The sequence below is a fragment of the Hippopotamus amphibius genome, chromosome 2, assembly GCF_030028045.1.
Source record: "Hippopotamus amphibius kiboko isolate mHipAmp2 chromosome 2, mHipAmp2.hap2, whole genome shotgun sequence".
NCBI classification, from domain to species: Eukaryota; Metazoa; Chordata; class Mammalia; order Artiodactyla; family Hippopotamidae; genus Hippopotamus; species Hippopotamus amphibius.
Window position 1 is genome coordinate 163,404,229 of NC_080187.1, and position 16,661 is coordinate 163,420,889.

Genomic DNA, 16,661 nt, shown 5'->3' on the forward strand with positions numbered 1-16,661 from the left:
TAACCTAGTACTGAGAACAGTTTGATCTGCAGCAATCCAATTCCTTGCAAAAAAATAATACAGCTTAGCTGAGACTCTAGTGAAACTAATCATTCAGCAGAGATAACTGGTACCAACTCAAAGAACCAGTCCTGGGTACTTTATATTTAGAAAGACCCAACAATGCCTTCCAGAAGATTAAATGTTGTCTAAATTCTGGATTGGCCTTTTACATTCAGTCCACCTAAATGTGCTCTCAAGAGAGGATACAGTTGATCTTACTATGCATTATTAAATAGTTACTGAGTTTTATCTCCTATGTGACTACAATTCTAAAAGTATAATTTAAAATGTCATTGAACTATCCTTATGGATTAAAGATGCAATTAAAATAGTCATTGATATTATCATTTGCCTTTGTATTTATGTAGAACTCACAGGCTTCCTACTAACAAAAAAAGAATTTTCTGTTTCTTCAGGTCAATTCTACCCTTGGTCTAATCTCTATACCAGACTAAATTTACTAAAACATTCTATCACCCTAAAATGAAGTATGAGAGTGGATTATTTCAGAGGGCATTTTTCTGGTGGCCTAAAGGGTCACCTGCATTTTTTATATCTTTAGAAATGAGGGAAACAGCTGCTCCGACCTGACAATTCCTGTAGCAGTTATCCAGCCTCATGGAAATTTGACTAGGCTCTTCGCTGTGGGCAATCCAACCATTAGTTATACATTTTATTTAACCATAATAATAAATGTTTGTAATATTTTCAACTAATTTATCCTAATGTTTATTTTTCCCAACAGAGATAAAGCAAACGGTATGCCTTTTTCTTTTCTTAGGCAGAGTTCTATTCTATCATCACAAAATAACACTGTCACATGAGTTCCCTACCTTGCCGTCCTAAATCATCAGATCCTGAGTTGGCAAGTATCTGGGAGTGATATTCACAAGGTGCTACCGGACATTAATAAAAACAGCTGGAATCCTGGTGATCAGGGAACATGTGACCCAGCTTCTGGGCTGGCTCACAGGCACCTGCCTGCAGCGGAGAGGATGGAGCCCAGTAGCAATCTCTGTGCTCCCTAGCAGGATCCTGATAGTGCTGTTTTATTACTGTTGCCTACAGATCTTGGTTCCTGGGGTCTTTAATGGCTATAATATTACCCAGGTCAGGCTTAGAAGAAGAAAACCATTTGCAAACATGTATCAGCCATGATGTGCCATATAGTTTCTCTCTTGAAATCAGCTGTTTCCTATACAACTGTTTTCAAGAGACAGAGATAACAATCCCATTCTGGTTGATTTACAGATAATCAAGTGAAACAGAACCCCTGATGATGGAGAAATACTTGATTTTTATTTTCTTAATTTTGCTTGTCTGTATTTTTTGACCTTTTAACACATTCTTTTCCTTTTTTCTTTTTTTTTTACTTTGTGCAGTAAAAAAACCTCTTTTTTAAAATCTGACCACACATGTGCACATGTGCATGTACACACAAAGAGGGACAACTACGTATGGAAGATTCTTCTGTAAAAATCTTTGTCTTAAAAAAGCTAGCAGAATCCACAAGGACCAACTGTATAGCACAGGGAACTCTACTCTGTAAGAACATATATTGGAGAAGAATCTGAAAAAGAATAAATATATGCATAACTGACTCACTTTGGTGTACACCTGAAACTAACACAACATTGTAAATCAGCTATCTAATCCAATATAAAAGAAAAATTGAAATAATAACATAAAATGCACTGGAAAAAAAGTAGTGAAGTAGATTACAGATGTGATATTATCAGAGAAAAATTGTTGAATTATGTGTTCAATTTAGCTCTTATTTTATTTAGAGATTTTTAAAATATCTTAAACGAATCTGGACTCGATCCTTCTAAGCCAGACCTTCCCCAAGTGTGTTTCCTCAATGCTCACAGATGCCTGCCATCAGCTTAGTTTGGGAAACAAAGCCCATTACCCACCCAGCTCCCATCATCCCCAAACTTTCCTCAAACCCAAAAGACGTGTGAAGTTCTGGAGATTCAGATGAGAAAGCAGCCCTAGCCACACTGACTGAGTTTTGGGTCCCCGATAAATGATAACCAGCTGGTGTCACTCCATTCTATGTCATTCTCAGCTGATGCTGGTGACAAGAATATAATGTTTACTGCCACCAACGATTATTCCAAAGCCAAAAGGACAAGAAGCTGTCCCAGATTTGCAAATATCTTTATCATTAGGGAATTATTCATATTCATTTGACACATAACCCTAAGATTTTCTAAGACCTCCATCCACTTTTAAAATTGAAAGTATAATTATCTTTCTGTTCCGCTTTAATCTCCAAATAATTTGGCCACCCTTCGTGCCTGAAAAAGAATTAAAGATATGTTCCCATACCTTGCAAACAATCTTCCTATCAGCAGGCCCCAAACACAAGCTGCCCAACCACAATGACACGGCTGCCCTATTTTCCTTCCCCGCCCCAGTCTTACCCTATGTGACCGCACTAGGAGAATGTATGTATGTGGGAGGCTAGGACCCTCAAAATACTCCCACAGAGACCCACATGAAAACCAGAATTAAAAGGGGTGTGTCGTGGGTGAACTGTGTGATTTTAAGTTTGTAGCCACAGGAAATGCTTATGGACCAGTCCCAAGCTGATTCTCTCCTGGTACGTCCAGGGTGCAGCTTGTCACCGATGGCCAATTTTTGCAGAACACTCATTATGTGCCAGGCACCGTGTGAATATCTCATCTGTAATTCTCACAGCCATCTCTGAGGTAAGAACTGCTACCCTCTGCATTTGGAGTTGAGCAAACTAAGGCTTAGAGAGTTTATTATTTTTTTAACATGTTGTTGGATTCTGTTTGTTAGTATTTTGTTGAGGATTTTTGCATCTATGTTCATCAGTATTTTGTTGAGGATTTTTGCATCTATGATATTGGTCTCTAATTTTTTTGTGTGTGTGTGATATCTTTGTCTGGTTTTGGTATCAGGATGATGGTGGCCTCAGAACAAATTTGGGAGAGTTCCTCCCTCTGCAATTTTTTTTGGAAGAGTTTGAAGGCTTAGAGAGTTTAAATAAGTTGCCCAAGTCTACATAACTAAGAGCAGGGATTCAAAGCCACTAGTCTATGTTACACTGAATTATGTATGTTTTGTTTTTGGTCTTCTCTATTCACAGTGGGAATGCTGAGAGGCAAAACCATGGCTCACCTTTGTATCTCAATATTTTCTCTAGTCTCTGATGCAAACTTGGTACTCGGTAAATATTTACTAAACTGAAGCTTAGTATTTTTAAACTTATTGTCTCATTTTCCTAGATCCTGGTTACCTGAGATAATCAATATTGTGACTAAAAAGTCCCCACTTATAATTAGTACTAGTTGCAGTCATGTGACCAAAACCACGGTTTTCTCCACAGTAACAGTTACCTCAAACCCCTTCACCTCATCCACATCTCTCACACTACTTCTCTGTGAATGATGACATCTGTTTACTATGCAAATTACAGTTAGTAAGGTACATGAAAACCCAAAGGGATGTGTACCTGCCACATATATGCACACACCACCACAAAAATCCTTCTAGGAAGTCCTCCCCTCTGCTCTTGATGTAGAAAGGAGCCCTTCCTGGCATGACAGATGATGGACTTTGTGCAACGTGCATGAGGAGAATCACACATGCACATCAACGTCTCCTCAACAGTAATTTATAGCCGTGGATGATGGCTGCTACTATCTTCTAGCTCTTCTGGACTTCTGATTGGCTGTTTATTTCCATTTTTATAAGCAAACTGAGGAGACGGTACAGTATGATGTGAAGAGTAATGTAACATTTTGGTCTAAAGGAAATGTATCCGGAGTCCCTTTACAAACTCTTTTTCTAGCTGCTTCTAGATTGCTAATGAGATTATTCTGACAACTCCTTTGGTTGTTATAGAATGATTTTCATTCTCAAGGTGAAAATATATTCTCACTACCAAATTCTAAAATTTTACTGTGAATTAGCATATACTACCAAATATAAATACCATTTATGTAAACACATAATTTAGGTTGTGGTCAGTGAAAATTATTGATCTTGCTTTAAACCTAAGAGGATTTTATTGATAATGCTCCCGTGTTCCTCTGTGGTGATGCTCCTGGTAACCAGGAACATCTTTCTTTAAAAAGTTGGCCATTATTCTGGACTACAGAACATGCAGAAATTCTAGCAGATGTTTATTAAGCAAGGCCCACACACCAGGTTCTGTACTAAGCATGTTTAACTACACCATCTCCTCCAACCCTCACAACACGCCTGTCAGGAAAACTTCTACTACCGTTTCCTCCATTTTAAAGATGAAGAAACTGAGGCTTAGAGAGGCTTAGAGACTGTCTGAGGTTTCACAATTAATCCAAGCCGGTTGGATGCCAAAATGCATGCACAAAAATAACCCGCCACACTCTGTCACACAGAAACTGTGGATAAAAACAGGGCTGGGAACACAGAGGTGAGAGGAGGCCCTAGTTCTTGGGTGAAATGTGACTTTGGTAAGAATTCATTTACTCCTCAGTTACTTCTTCAGCACCTATTACATGAAGGACTCAAATTTTCCACTTGGGATATACTACTATCAGCACTTGCTCTGGCCCATCTCTGAAAGATATAGGATGCTTATACCGAATTTAATGGATTTGAGCCTTTTCAAGAAAAGCTTGAGGAGTTATTTTTCCAGATTGTGGCAAATGAATAACCCTAACATTCCCTTCTGTTTTTTATACAATGAGTTAAAGCAGCAATGAGTTTTTAAATGACAGCTTTTAAACTTTCACAACCATAAAATATTTTCTCATAATCATGAATATGATTTTATATGACTTAAGAAGTTAATTTTGTATAATAACTTATACTTTTTCCCCTCAAAGTGAAATTCTAAGGCAATATAGTATTGTGAAATAAAGTCATCACCCTCTGTGTGCTTCAGTTTTTCAATTTTGCGAATGGAGATTTGATAAAACATATACTCTTGAGTTCATATGAAGACCAGTGAGATAATTCTTGGCAAACCACATCGAGAATCTCCAATGAAACCAATTTCATAAGGACGGAACATTAATCTAGATAGAAAATACATGCTAAGGTCAGAATGATTCCTGCTTCATCAAAGCCCAGCATCTTAGAAGACAGGCACACTGCAAATGGCAGATCCAATTGACTCCTCTGATGTTAGTTTCCAGAATTAGATAAGGGACAAACACATCTTTTTAATAAACCCTATTTCAAAAGTTATGATTCACTCATATATACATTTCAGTTTACACCCAGGTCACTTACTAATAGAAGTTGTGAATTAACTTCCAGCATGAAAAACGTTTTCCTTATATCAATGCTGATATCTTATTTGAGGTAAAGATATGAGAGAGGAGAACAACAGACAAATTCCAGCTTTGCTTTACTTTCCTTTCTTTTTAAATAAAAATACTCTAAACCTTATATCCGATTGTTTTACAGCTCAATTGATAAGGTGTGTTTCTTTTTTTTTGTTGTTCAAGAAAATTTAAAAGCAACTAATTTAAATATGCAAAATTATCTTGAGTTGTTCATACGTGAACTTAAAAGCCGTGCAACACAGGAAAATTAAGTAATTATGCCTCCAAGTTATTTACTGCAATTAAGCTCATTTATCATATGCAAATTAGTGCAAACTGGTCTCATTAGTTACTAAATTACTCAATATGAGCTGAACAATGTAGCACTCCAGTTTGTAATGAAAAATCCCTGTAGAGGCAAGCAGTATCAATTAAGCTAATTTGCATATGCAAATATATGTACTAACTTTCTCTTTTTCTATATTTAGTTTTACATTTTCTTACCATTCTGGATCATAGGGAAACTGCCGGGTCACTCACCTTTCTCTCTTTCCTCTATTACAGCTGGAGAATGCCTCTATTAGTTGAATTTTATTTTGTTTTAGCACTGATGTCCAGCAGGATACTACTTTGCCAACAAGGGCCATAAGGAATAAGAAGATACACCTTTCCTAGAGATGATCATTTCTTTTATCCTTGTAAGTTCCAACAAAATAATAAATAAGTGTGAAATTCCAATTCATCGATAAAACAGAAAATACACTTAACACATCGTTCTCTCTCACAGAAGCCTTTTGAAAACACTGCCATCAAATGTAAAATGACTGTTGACTTGGCTAGGCAGCATCTTAAGTAATAATTTTTATGTTTGTATTGGTCAGTTTTTGAGCTGTTTTAGGTATTATTCACTTTTCTTTGTCCAGATGTTTGAATTGTACTAGTCAACCTTTTATTTTCTCTTGCTGAATGAGATGAAAGAAGATTCTAATAACAGATCTGGCATTCTCCAGCCCCACCCCAACACAGTTGTAAGCAGCTGTTTTGCCTATACATCTACTTCCTCTGAAGAATCTTCTTAGTTTCCTACAGTTGACTGGGTCCCAGAAACTGAAGCAGTGTTGTGACCAGAAATACTTAAATGATAACAAAGATACAAAATGTCATAAGATACTTTTAATTTTGTTTTCCTTTTTCCACAACCACAAATTTTTAAATATTTCTGGTAGAGAACCTCGTTTGTCTAACAAGAACTGTGCAGGACCAAAATAGTACGTAGACCAACCGTGATTCCAGGGTATGCCCTTAAGCAATCTTCAAACTATGATTAAAAATAGAAACATAGACATTTAAATGCAAATCCTAATTTTATTTTATTCTAAATCTGATCCATAACATCCTCTTTTAAACCTAGGCTCTTCTTTCACTTCTACTCTCTGTTCCATGGTTGACGGTGCTAAGAGAAAGAAAAACCGCATGAGTGAAATGTGCCACTTCACTGAGGTCTATGGTGTCATCCATTTTTCGCACACAAACCTCTGATGACTTTGCCTATCAAACAGAAAAACAGCCACATCTGAGTTCCCCTCTTCTCCACCATTTTAAGAAAACACATACTTTAGTTAAACTGTCCTACTATGGTGATGGCGGTATCTGTCTCCTACAAGAGAGGTTTTCGACTGAAAAATAATCCTTTCAAGAACAATTATTTCTCTAGTTATGCTGAGGAAGACAGGCAGTCATGCAACTACTCTAACTAGTCTTTTCTGTCCACTCCCAGGCAGAGACCTCAGATGTTATATTGTGATATCGGAATGTCCTTGGTAATTCTCTCTTGGTCTTCCTCAAAGGATATGCACATGGCATTCTCTTTCAGTTTGGGATTTGAATGCCATAAGAATAACACAAAAATTTCTTAATACCCAGAAATAATGCAGAGTCAATAACAGATATAGGAGGGTTCATGTAACATAGACGAGTTCAAAACTAACACTTGGGTACCACACTTCCACCATTATCTCCCTATAGGGCATTTCTTATTGAATATTTTTATTCTCCCAAGACTTCATTTAAATAATAATTATAGTTCTGTATCATTTATATACAAACATGTGGGTACTTAGGATTGTATTCATCCAATTCATAAATTTCATTAATTGTAATATCTAAAACTAGTTACAGACAAAAACCATCCTTCAATTACTTTATAAGTAATTGTTATTAGTAATGATGTATTACTAAATGTCAGTTATATAACATAGACCTGTCTGTAGTTCATCATAATGTGCTCACAGTGAATACAAACATAAATCCTAAAAATCTTCCACATGCAAGGTTTGATTTGATTGCTTTGTTTTGACGCCTGTGAGGTAAGTACAGCAGCATTACTATGGAGTATGCAAAAACAATAGTACAATTTCATATAACAATTATATAAGCTTTATTTACAGAATGAAAAAAAACTTAAACCCTTCTGCTAAGGGCATGCAAATTATTAAAGCACTCTATTCATAAATCTGGCACCTAAGGGAAAGTCATTCCACTAGTTAATTTTATGAGTTACGAAGATGATATTTGTTACCATTTTCTGTTTCGTTAACTTTGATAAAGTAAAATATGAATATTCTATCTGGTCTCTAAATTGGGAAAGTAAAAGTAAATACTCACTCATATTTTTTCATATTAAGGAATCATGAAGTGAGAACAATAATTCCTAAAGAAAGCTTTCAAAGCAGGAACCAAATTAGTGCTCAGTTACAAGTACTATATTCAGGAAAGATCTCACATGATGACCTGAAGTTCTTGGATTTCTACTTAGCCTGTCACAAATAGCACAGTTCTCAATCTTGACCCCTTGCCCTCCCGCTCCTCCTCTGATTAATGAGTCAAAGAAGAACAAAGTCAGATAAATGCCTTGACTTGGGCCCAATGCCTACACCTCATAGTCAAGCAGCTGCAAGGCTGACATTCCTTCAGTGCCTCATCTCTCCTGCAGAAGATGCCCTGTCCTGAAATCCATGCCTGAGACAGCTACAGGCTCACTGGGGCTACTAAGGCTCACAGTCAATAGCGAGGCTTTTGTGTATACGATGTTAATCTGGCCCCAGAACTGCACTAGTACCCAGCCTGAGCAATGGCCTTGCCTACATACACCAGTACTGGATCATTAAACTGGAAAATAACTTTGCAACAGCTGATTTTTATATTGATAGAATCACCGTTATGTTTATTTTTTCCCCTCTCATTAGGAAAGAAGTCACATTTTAAAGGATCCACCAAACTTTCTAACCTTTCCTAAGAGAATATATGGCTAATAAGATGTACACAGCAAACACACATACTGCAGTCCACAGAATGGGTGGGCCAAAAATTGAGTCCATTTTCTTCCCCCACCCCCAATTCTCTACACAAAGGGGTCCCTAGCACGCTTTCCCACAACACATCACTGTGGAGCATGGGGAACAGGGAGGCTTGGCACCTGCTGCAGAGAATTCCCAGGCATTTCCTGAGCTCCATCCTGGTGTTCAGAACAGATCTCTATTTATCTTCTATATTCCATCAGTTCCCTAATCATGTTTGCTCCAAATATAAATTCTTTCCTTTTATTACCATTGTCTTTTAAAATGTCCTCATCATTTCCTGGCAAGTATTTATAATCTAGCGTTAACATCATGGGTTCAAAATCAACTCTCACTTAAGTAGCCATGTGAGCTTCAGTCAGTTATGTTTGTTTTCTGAGAAGTCTTAGTTTACTCAGTTGTAAGACATGCACTATCAGAGCACCTGTCTCACAGGTACATATTATAAGTATTAACTGATAATATAAGAAGAGTAGTTAGCACAATACATAGAACTTAATACATACCAAAAATTCAATAAATTTAAGCTAAAATCAAACTGGATTAGGTCTTTTCTAATTAAAACACACTTCACTTGGTATTTTCATTAGAAATGCAAACTTAGAGATATACTCAAAATATTCAATGACAAAAAATGGTTAAATAATTGATGATACATCCACAGTATGGAATGGCATATAGCCATTAATGGTAATGAAAGATAATCCTATCCTAATGCAGACATGACCACGAGATATTGATTTTTAAAAATTTGATTGCTAAAGAGCATATCATTGACCAATGCTTGACCCCATGGATCTCAGAAATATAAACACACTCTAAACAACATTAAATACAAAATTTTCCTGTAACACTACCTTTTCATCTCCCACCATCCTTTACCGCAAACATCCAGACACTTCTACATTCTATCACTCTTTAGGGTGTCTTCTGCACCTAAAATTTTACTGCAATTGTTTTATTGACAAAACCTATGACATCTCTTCAGTATTTATCCTATTTATATCCTCGGCCACCTTGATACTCCTTCCTTAAGCAAAATCAAATCCTGTGGTTTCCTCTTATCTTTCTGCCTACTTATTTCTCATTACCTATGTGCATCTTAAAGTGATGATATATATGGGGTTGCCTCTCCTCAACCCTCTTCTCTCTTCGTTCCGTATTATTTCCACTGGTCTGAAACTCACTGCTTGATTTGAGCTACCAGTCATCTATACACTAGTGATCAGTAATGTCAAGCCCTATTTTTACCCCTTGCCTTGATCTTGCTCTAGGGGATCAGACTCAGGTTTCCAACTGCTTACCTCTTATGGACTTGGCTATGTAAGAGGGTATCTCTTTCAACTTCTCTCAGGCTACTATCATTAGGTAGGTAGTTTCCAGTCTAGAAAACCTGTGGTCATTGTTAACTCCTATCATTCCCTATCCTTTCATATCTAATTCATACCATGTGCCAATAATTCTATCCCAATTCCATACCTGTGTCACCATTCATAGAGCTTCCTTCTTGGATAAGATCTTCATTTGAACTATTAGACTGTTGTAATAATTTCCTAAATTGTCTCTTTATAATAACCTCTCAAAACCCAAAGGCTCCCTAGATTGTATTTTAATAGTAACTTCAGAAACCAACCAAATATTTATCTTGTCATTCTCTTGTATGAAAGCATTCTCCACGAGCTCATTGCTGGTTACAGAATCCTGGCCTGGCTCACTGGGTCTGTGCAATATGACTCATAAGTTCTCCATCTTTATCTCTTGCATGTTCCCCTGTGCATGCGAAACAGCCATCAAATTGAACATCTTAACAGTCCCAAACATATTATGACCTGCCCCCATTCCTTTGTGTTTGACGTTTCTCTGACTGCAATATTCTTCCACTGTATTTGCCTAATAAACTCCTATTCATCCATCAACAACTCTGAGAAGTCTTCTCTGATGCTTTGTGGCAAATTCAGAGCCTCGCTCTTTCGCAGCCCCATAGTACTTGACCAGTGTGATGCTTCTCACTTTATGAAGCCTCCCGGTTCTTTAACCAAATGATTGCACATTAGTTAAGGAGAGCAGCCATGTGCCCACTAGAGCAAATTCCGTTGTCACTAAGTATTTAATTTTTTTTCTTTTTTGGTAAGGATGATAAACTATGATGTTAGAGACCATGCTTATCTTGTTGACCACACAGGTTTTTTATTTTTGTTTTTTCCCAGATATTTGCAAATGAATGAAGGGTAGGAGAGAGGGAAGAAAGAACTCATCCCAGTCCCCATGAATCAACAAGATTCAACCATGGAATCTCCTGAAGGAAAATAAGGAAACAATCTTACCCCAGCAGACTACTGAGATACTTTGAATGTGGTACAGACACAGATCTATGGGTTCAAGAGTTCTCCTGCTGGAAGGGAAGATAACTAACCAGACGGCTTAGAGGAAGCCCCTCTTGTTCCTTCTACTTCCCAACCCCTTCCTGCCTACAATTCTAGCATATCATTTTGAGGAGCATACACAGCTCTTCCCCTCCATGACCTCTGGTTTTAGAATCTAATGATAGGAATTTCTAGTTTCTGTGACAATTTCAAGACTATCCAGTGCAACCACACTTGGATGCCTGACTTTTTTGAAAGCATCCCTACCAAGCCACCTATATTTCTCCTAAGGCTAAAGGCTTTGAGCAAGTTGGAAATGCAGACAGCCCTATTTGCAAGTTTTACTATATGAAGGTGATTTTTTTTCTATTCAATTTTCACCCCTTCATCTTTTTTCTACACTCTGAAGCCACACAGAATGTATCTAATCCTTTTTTTTTTGGCATGAGGCCTTCAAATAGATAGAGAGGATATTAATGTCCCTTTTATGCCACGTGTTTTCCACACTTAACTTCACCAAGCCCTTTGCCACACCTCATCTAACATGATTTCTAGTTCATGCACCCATCTAGTTATTCCATTCCAAATGACATCCAGCTGTCTATGTTTCTCTTGAAAAGTGCTGTCTAAGGCAAGTGTGATCAAACCAAAGGGCAGAAGGGCTCTGAAGCCTCATGTAGAGGCCTCATGTAGAGGATGTAGATCCTCTACTCTCTCAATGGAGTCCAATGTGGAACTGGGGACAGCCATTCTATACTATATTTTTACATTGCTCTCACTGAGCTTACGTTCCATTCAAATTCCTAAGTTTTGTGTTTCAAATTAGTTTTAAATTCTGCAGCTCCTAAGTCTCCCTCCCTACAGAACACTGAACTCAAGATTTCCAAGAGAATTTAGAGGATAACAGAATACTGTTTGACTCATTTCTCTCACTGACAAAGTCTCCTGCACTGACTGCTTCAGAATAGAAAAAGGAGTCATCCTGGATCGCATCAGAATCTAACAATGGTCCTCCATAGCCACAGATTCAACCAACAATGGATCGAAAATATTCAAAAAAATTCCAGAAAGTTCCGTAAAGAAAAACTTAACCTTGCCACATGCTACCAATGATTTACATAGTATTTACATGTTATTAGGTATTGTAAGTCATCTGGAGATGATTTAAAGTATATAAGAGGACATGCATAGGTTATATACAAATACTGTGCCATTTTCTATAAGGTACTCGAGCAACCACGGATTTTGGTATCCACAGGGGTCCTGGAACCAATACCCCACAGGTACAGAGGGACAGTGGTATATATGCTATCACTCATACAAAACTTATAATGGAGATTCCAGAAAAAAAATGCACAGGAAAGAGGGAAATAAAAATTCAAAGATCTAGAAAGAAATATCCTCTCTGTATCCCTGAAACTAATCTACTGCAAAGGTAATTCAAAACTTTATGTGCACAATAGAATAGCATCTCCCAAGGTGTAGTTCAAGAAACATCAGTTCTATGGGATGTTAACAGATATAAATGGAGAAATGAGAAATATCAAAATAAATAAAAATAAAGTAAGACTTCTCAGGGCCTTACGTTTCCAAATGTGAATTGTGACATCTCAGACCTAGTAAAACATTAAAATTATCTCAGATGGTTACTAAAAATAACAAATTCCTGGATTTCACCTGAAGATCCTGACTTATTAGGTCCAGGAGAGGCCCAGGAATTTGTCCCTTGAACAAGTATCTCAGGTGATACTGAAGCTGCCAGCCAAGGAACCATTCTGGAGAACCACTGGGATCTGACCATGAACAGTCTGATGATAGCAGTTGTCTAGGGCACATGTTATCGGAAATAATATGCTAGGTTCAGTACCGCTTTTGGCTGTCTCAAAAGTGAAACCACCACAGAGGTTCTAAATGGACAGGAATCTGGAGTTTAGCTTTATTTTTACCCTAAATCTCATCTAAGAAAAACATAACCATTCTTTTCAAATAAGATGCCTAAACATCCTAAATGTGTCCCTCTCTAATTCCATGCTAAAAATGTATTTTACATGGTTAAGAAAAAAAGCTTTGGCATGGCAACATTTATCCTGGAAACAGAAAACAACATAGAACAATTACCCCATGGATAAAGGAAGATGGGTCAAATTGATGGCGAAGTCTTAAGAGAAAGGTTTGAGTAAGTGAGGTGCTAAGTTTGGGGACAATTTTCTCTAAGACTAAATAACTACAGATCCGCCCTAGTCACCCTCACATTTATTTGTCATGAAATCCACTGGAAAAAAAAATCAGATTATTAATATTTGTCTCCTTTTACTTAAAAATGTACCTTAACATCTCATCCTGACAAAGTTTGTTATTTGGGGAAGCAAACATTAGGATTGGAAGCACTTACGAATACAAACTCAAGCAAAGAACAACTGAAATGTGGCAACACATAAAAATGTCACATTACTTGCACAACAAAACTTTGCTCTTCCAAAAAACAATATATAGTTCCAAAGACACACACATATGTCCACTTACAAAAGCAGCACACACAATCATTCTGGGAACAGCCAGCTACTATACATTTTGCATCAACTCAACAGTGCAATTCATCTCAATTATTATAGCACAAATAATACTTGCCCTCCCTTTCTCATTAATATTCTCTCAAGGGATGGCTTTCTAAAAAGAAAAAAATAAATTCATAAGAATTGCAGAATTCCAAGATAAAATAGCAACAGTCATAAACATAGCTGCAATAAAAGACATTTTCACAAAGACTAAACAGATGGATTCTTCTTATTAAAATATAAGTAAGCTTCTTTTTCATTTAAAGGTACCTGCAAAATGTGACTTCCCAAATGTGCTTCAAATACTTCAATGGCCAGTGCACTGGGGCTTCTCCTTCGTTGTGCACCTATAACTTAAAAAAAAAAAAAAAAAAAAAAGGAAAGGAAAGAAAAGAAAAGAAGGAAAAAAAGAAAAAAAATTAAGTTGGGGCTATGATTCACACCTTCAGCTTCATTTATCTGTCATCACATCACTAGAAAACTATTATATCAAAGAGATCTGAGAGAAGCACAACCTAGTGTTAACTTTGGTTCTGAGTTGCCTGAGCAAAATCAGAGCCTAAGCTGAATTTTCATCTCAGGATATCAACTTCCACAAACATTAAAAATCATACCCAGACTTTAAAAAAAATTTTTTTTTTCCTTTTGGACTATTTTTCCTACACTGGAGCAAAAACATGAATGCTCACATTCTTTTAAAATAAATTAGTGAACTGTTTTTCTTAAAATTTAGGTATTGTTATTTTTAAAGCATACACATATTGCCTTTTCCTCCCAGAGAAACCAGAATATTTAATATCCTCTAGGCTAGAAAAAAGCAAACAGGATTTTTTTAAATATTCTAATGCAATAACTTTATCATGATTTAATAAGCACAACATGTCAGCTAAGAGATTCTCATTAATGCCTGTTTGCACTAGTGTTAAGTGTCTCAGGATGGCTGGATTTCATATTTACTGAACATTCATGTGTAATTATTCCTACAGGACCTACAGGAAGCCCAGGTGGATGCTTGCCCAGCGTGTGCCTTGCAGGTCAGTGACTATTTTCTTATCTGAATACTTTTGTTCTCCTACTAGTTTAGAGTCAGTCTCTCTCTTCCTGGCATACCCTACGTGTGTTGTCTGCAGGCACATACACCCAAAGAGCCTCCCAGACCTTAACAAAAAAAGCTTAATGCATGATATTTGGGGGATTCAGAATTGAGGGTCTTCTGTTGACAATTTTTTTTTTTTTTGGAATGGGGTCAAAATTTGCTTTTCAATCTGTTCTGGTTATTTCCCTTGTTTTAAAAAGTTCTGGAAACTTAAAAATATATTTGCTTTCCACAAATTTATGAAAGAAAACTCAGAACTTTTCCATATTTCCAACAAGTACATTCCTTATGTCTTCTTGCTTTTCTTAAAAATTGTATGACAAAGCTCTATTCTCTCAAACCTAGATACTATAAATTGAAAATAAAATCAAATCCCCTACTTTCTTATTTCTTGAAACACTTTCAGCTAGTTGACAAGAAAATTCCAGCAAAATGCTGCTAGGATAATTCTGCTTCGTTTCAGTTACTAAGTCAGTCAGTTGGATCCATAGCTTAGTAGGGATTATAATATAAATGTACTTATGATTATTGTGCTGTGCAAGGCTAGGCAGTTTACCCCTGCAATTGTGAGCCAATGTCTGCCAGGTCTGAAAGGCACTTTGAAAATAGCATGAGTGGTAAGTACCATTATTACTGGCAAGAAGAAATAAAAGGGGTGGTTTTTTTCAATGCAAAAATTTATAAAATATAATTGAAGAGTGATAATTATCAAAGAATATTCCAGTTGGAAGGGATCTTAGAGATCTCAGTTCCAACTTCTCCATTTGCTTCAAAAGCAAAACACACAGCTAATAATCTTAGAATAGAAAAATCAGTTTTCCACCCTAAGATTAATCATTACTGTAACTATATACATAAGATTTTTAAAATTTTAATATTAAGATGTACTTAAGACAGTACTACTGGGTGTGTGTGCATTTCTGATTAATTTCCTATTCTAACATGCACATTACTCCCTTCAAAACTCCTTTGGCATTTTTGATAATGCAGCTGTCTTGCTGAATACTGTTTTCAGTTTCTAGAGTGTTAATTGCACATTATGGTAGCTTGGTGTGAATGATCCCACATGAATAAAATCTGCAGTTCTTTTTTTTTTTTTTTTTTTTGTTAAGATTGTTGGGGGGAGGGGAGCTTTGGGGAGGCAGAGGGGATGTTGAAAAACTTCAAAAGCGTCCACTGTTTTTCAGGCAGTAATTAGGATCCAGAAAGCTCTACATTAATAGTTCATAAATTGGGGGCATTTCAGGACTTCCAGTTATTATCTTCAAAATAAACCACTGCACTTCACAGAAAAAATGGACTGATCTTAGAGAACATAGACTGTTCTCCAAAGAACTGGATTAAGAGGGGAACAGGAAAGCAACAGCCACCAACCTATAAAGGACCCTAAAACATCACAGGAAATGAAAGGAGCATGTTTATTTACTAGAAGGCCCAGAAGCATGCTCCAGTAACAACTGCCTTCTAGAAGCATGGAAACAGGTGACTACCGTGGGGTCCTGCAGGGGTTATTTAAGCCTGGCCATTGATAGCCTTTCTTTTCCTGCCTTTCTTCAACTTAGGGCTCAGCTATTCTTTAAATAAATGTTGCAAATGCATAAATAATTAGGAGTTTTATTTTAAAAACTCATTAGTCAGCCCAGGGATTCCACATGCCTTCATCAGGTCTTCTACCCACGAGTCCTACCTGCACAGTTATTTTCCTTTGTTCTTCAGATCCTCCAGGAATCTGAGTGTGCATCCTAGTACATGCTAGCATAACACACAAGAACCATGTAAGTGGTTTCATGCTTTTCTCTTCAATGGCATTTTTATGGCATTGGAACTTCTCTTGATTTATATGTTTTGCACTTATGTAGGTGATATGGGGCTGTAATGACAGTTCCTAATTTTACAACCAACATAAATATGTTAAACAGGAGCCCATGATGTCCCTGGTAGAAGCCCAGCTCTGACTC

The 16,661-nt window shown here is 36.9% G+C and overlaps 1 protein-coding gene across 3 annotated transcripts in view; it reads right to left on the reverse strand.

The window, feature by feature from the left end:
- Nucleotides 1-16,661, reverse strand: part of NPAS3 (neuronal PAS domain protein 3) — an 854,881-nt gene that overhangs the window by 416,498 nt on the left and 421,722 nt on the right. For 2 of the 3 annotated variants that reach the window (XM_057725005.1, XM_057725007.1), the window contains one exon: nt 13,878-13,960. In XM_057725005.1, coding sequence (XP_057580988.1) covers nt 13,878-13,960 — 83 coding nt within the window. The remainder of the gene's footprint in view (nt 1-13,877; nt 13,961-16,661) is intronic. The other variant, XM_057725006.1, reaches the window with a different exon arrangement.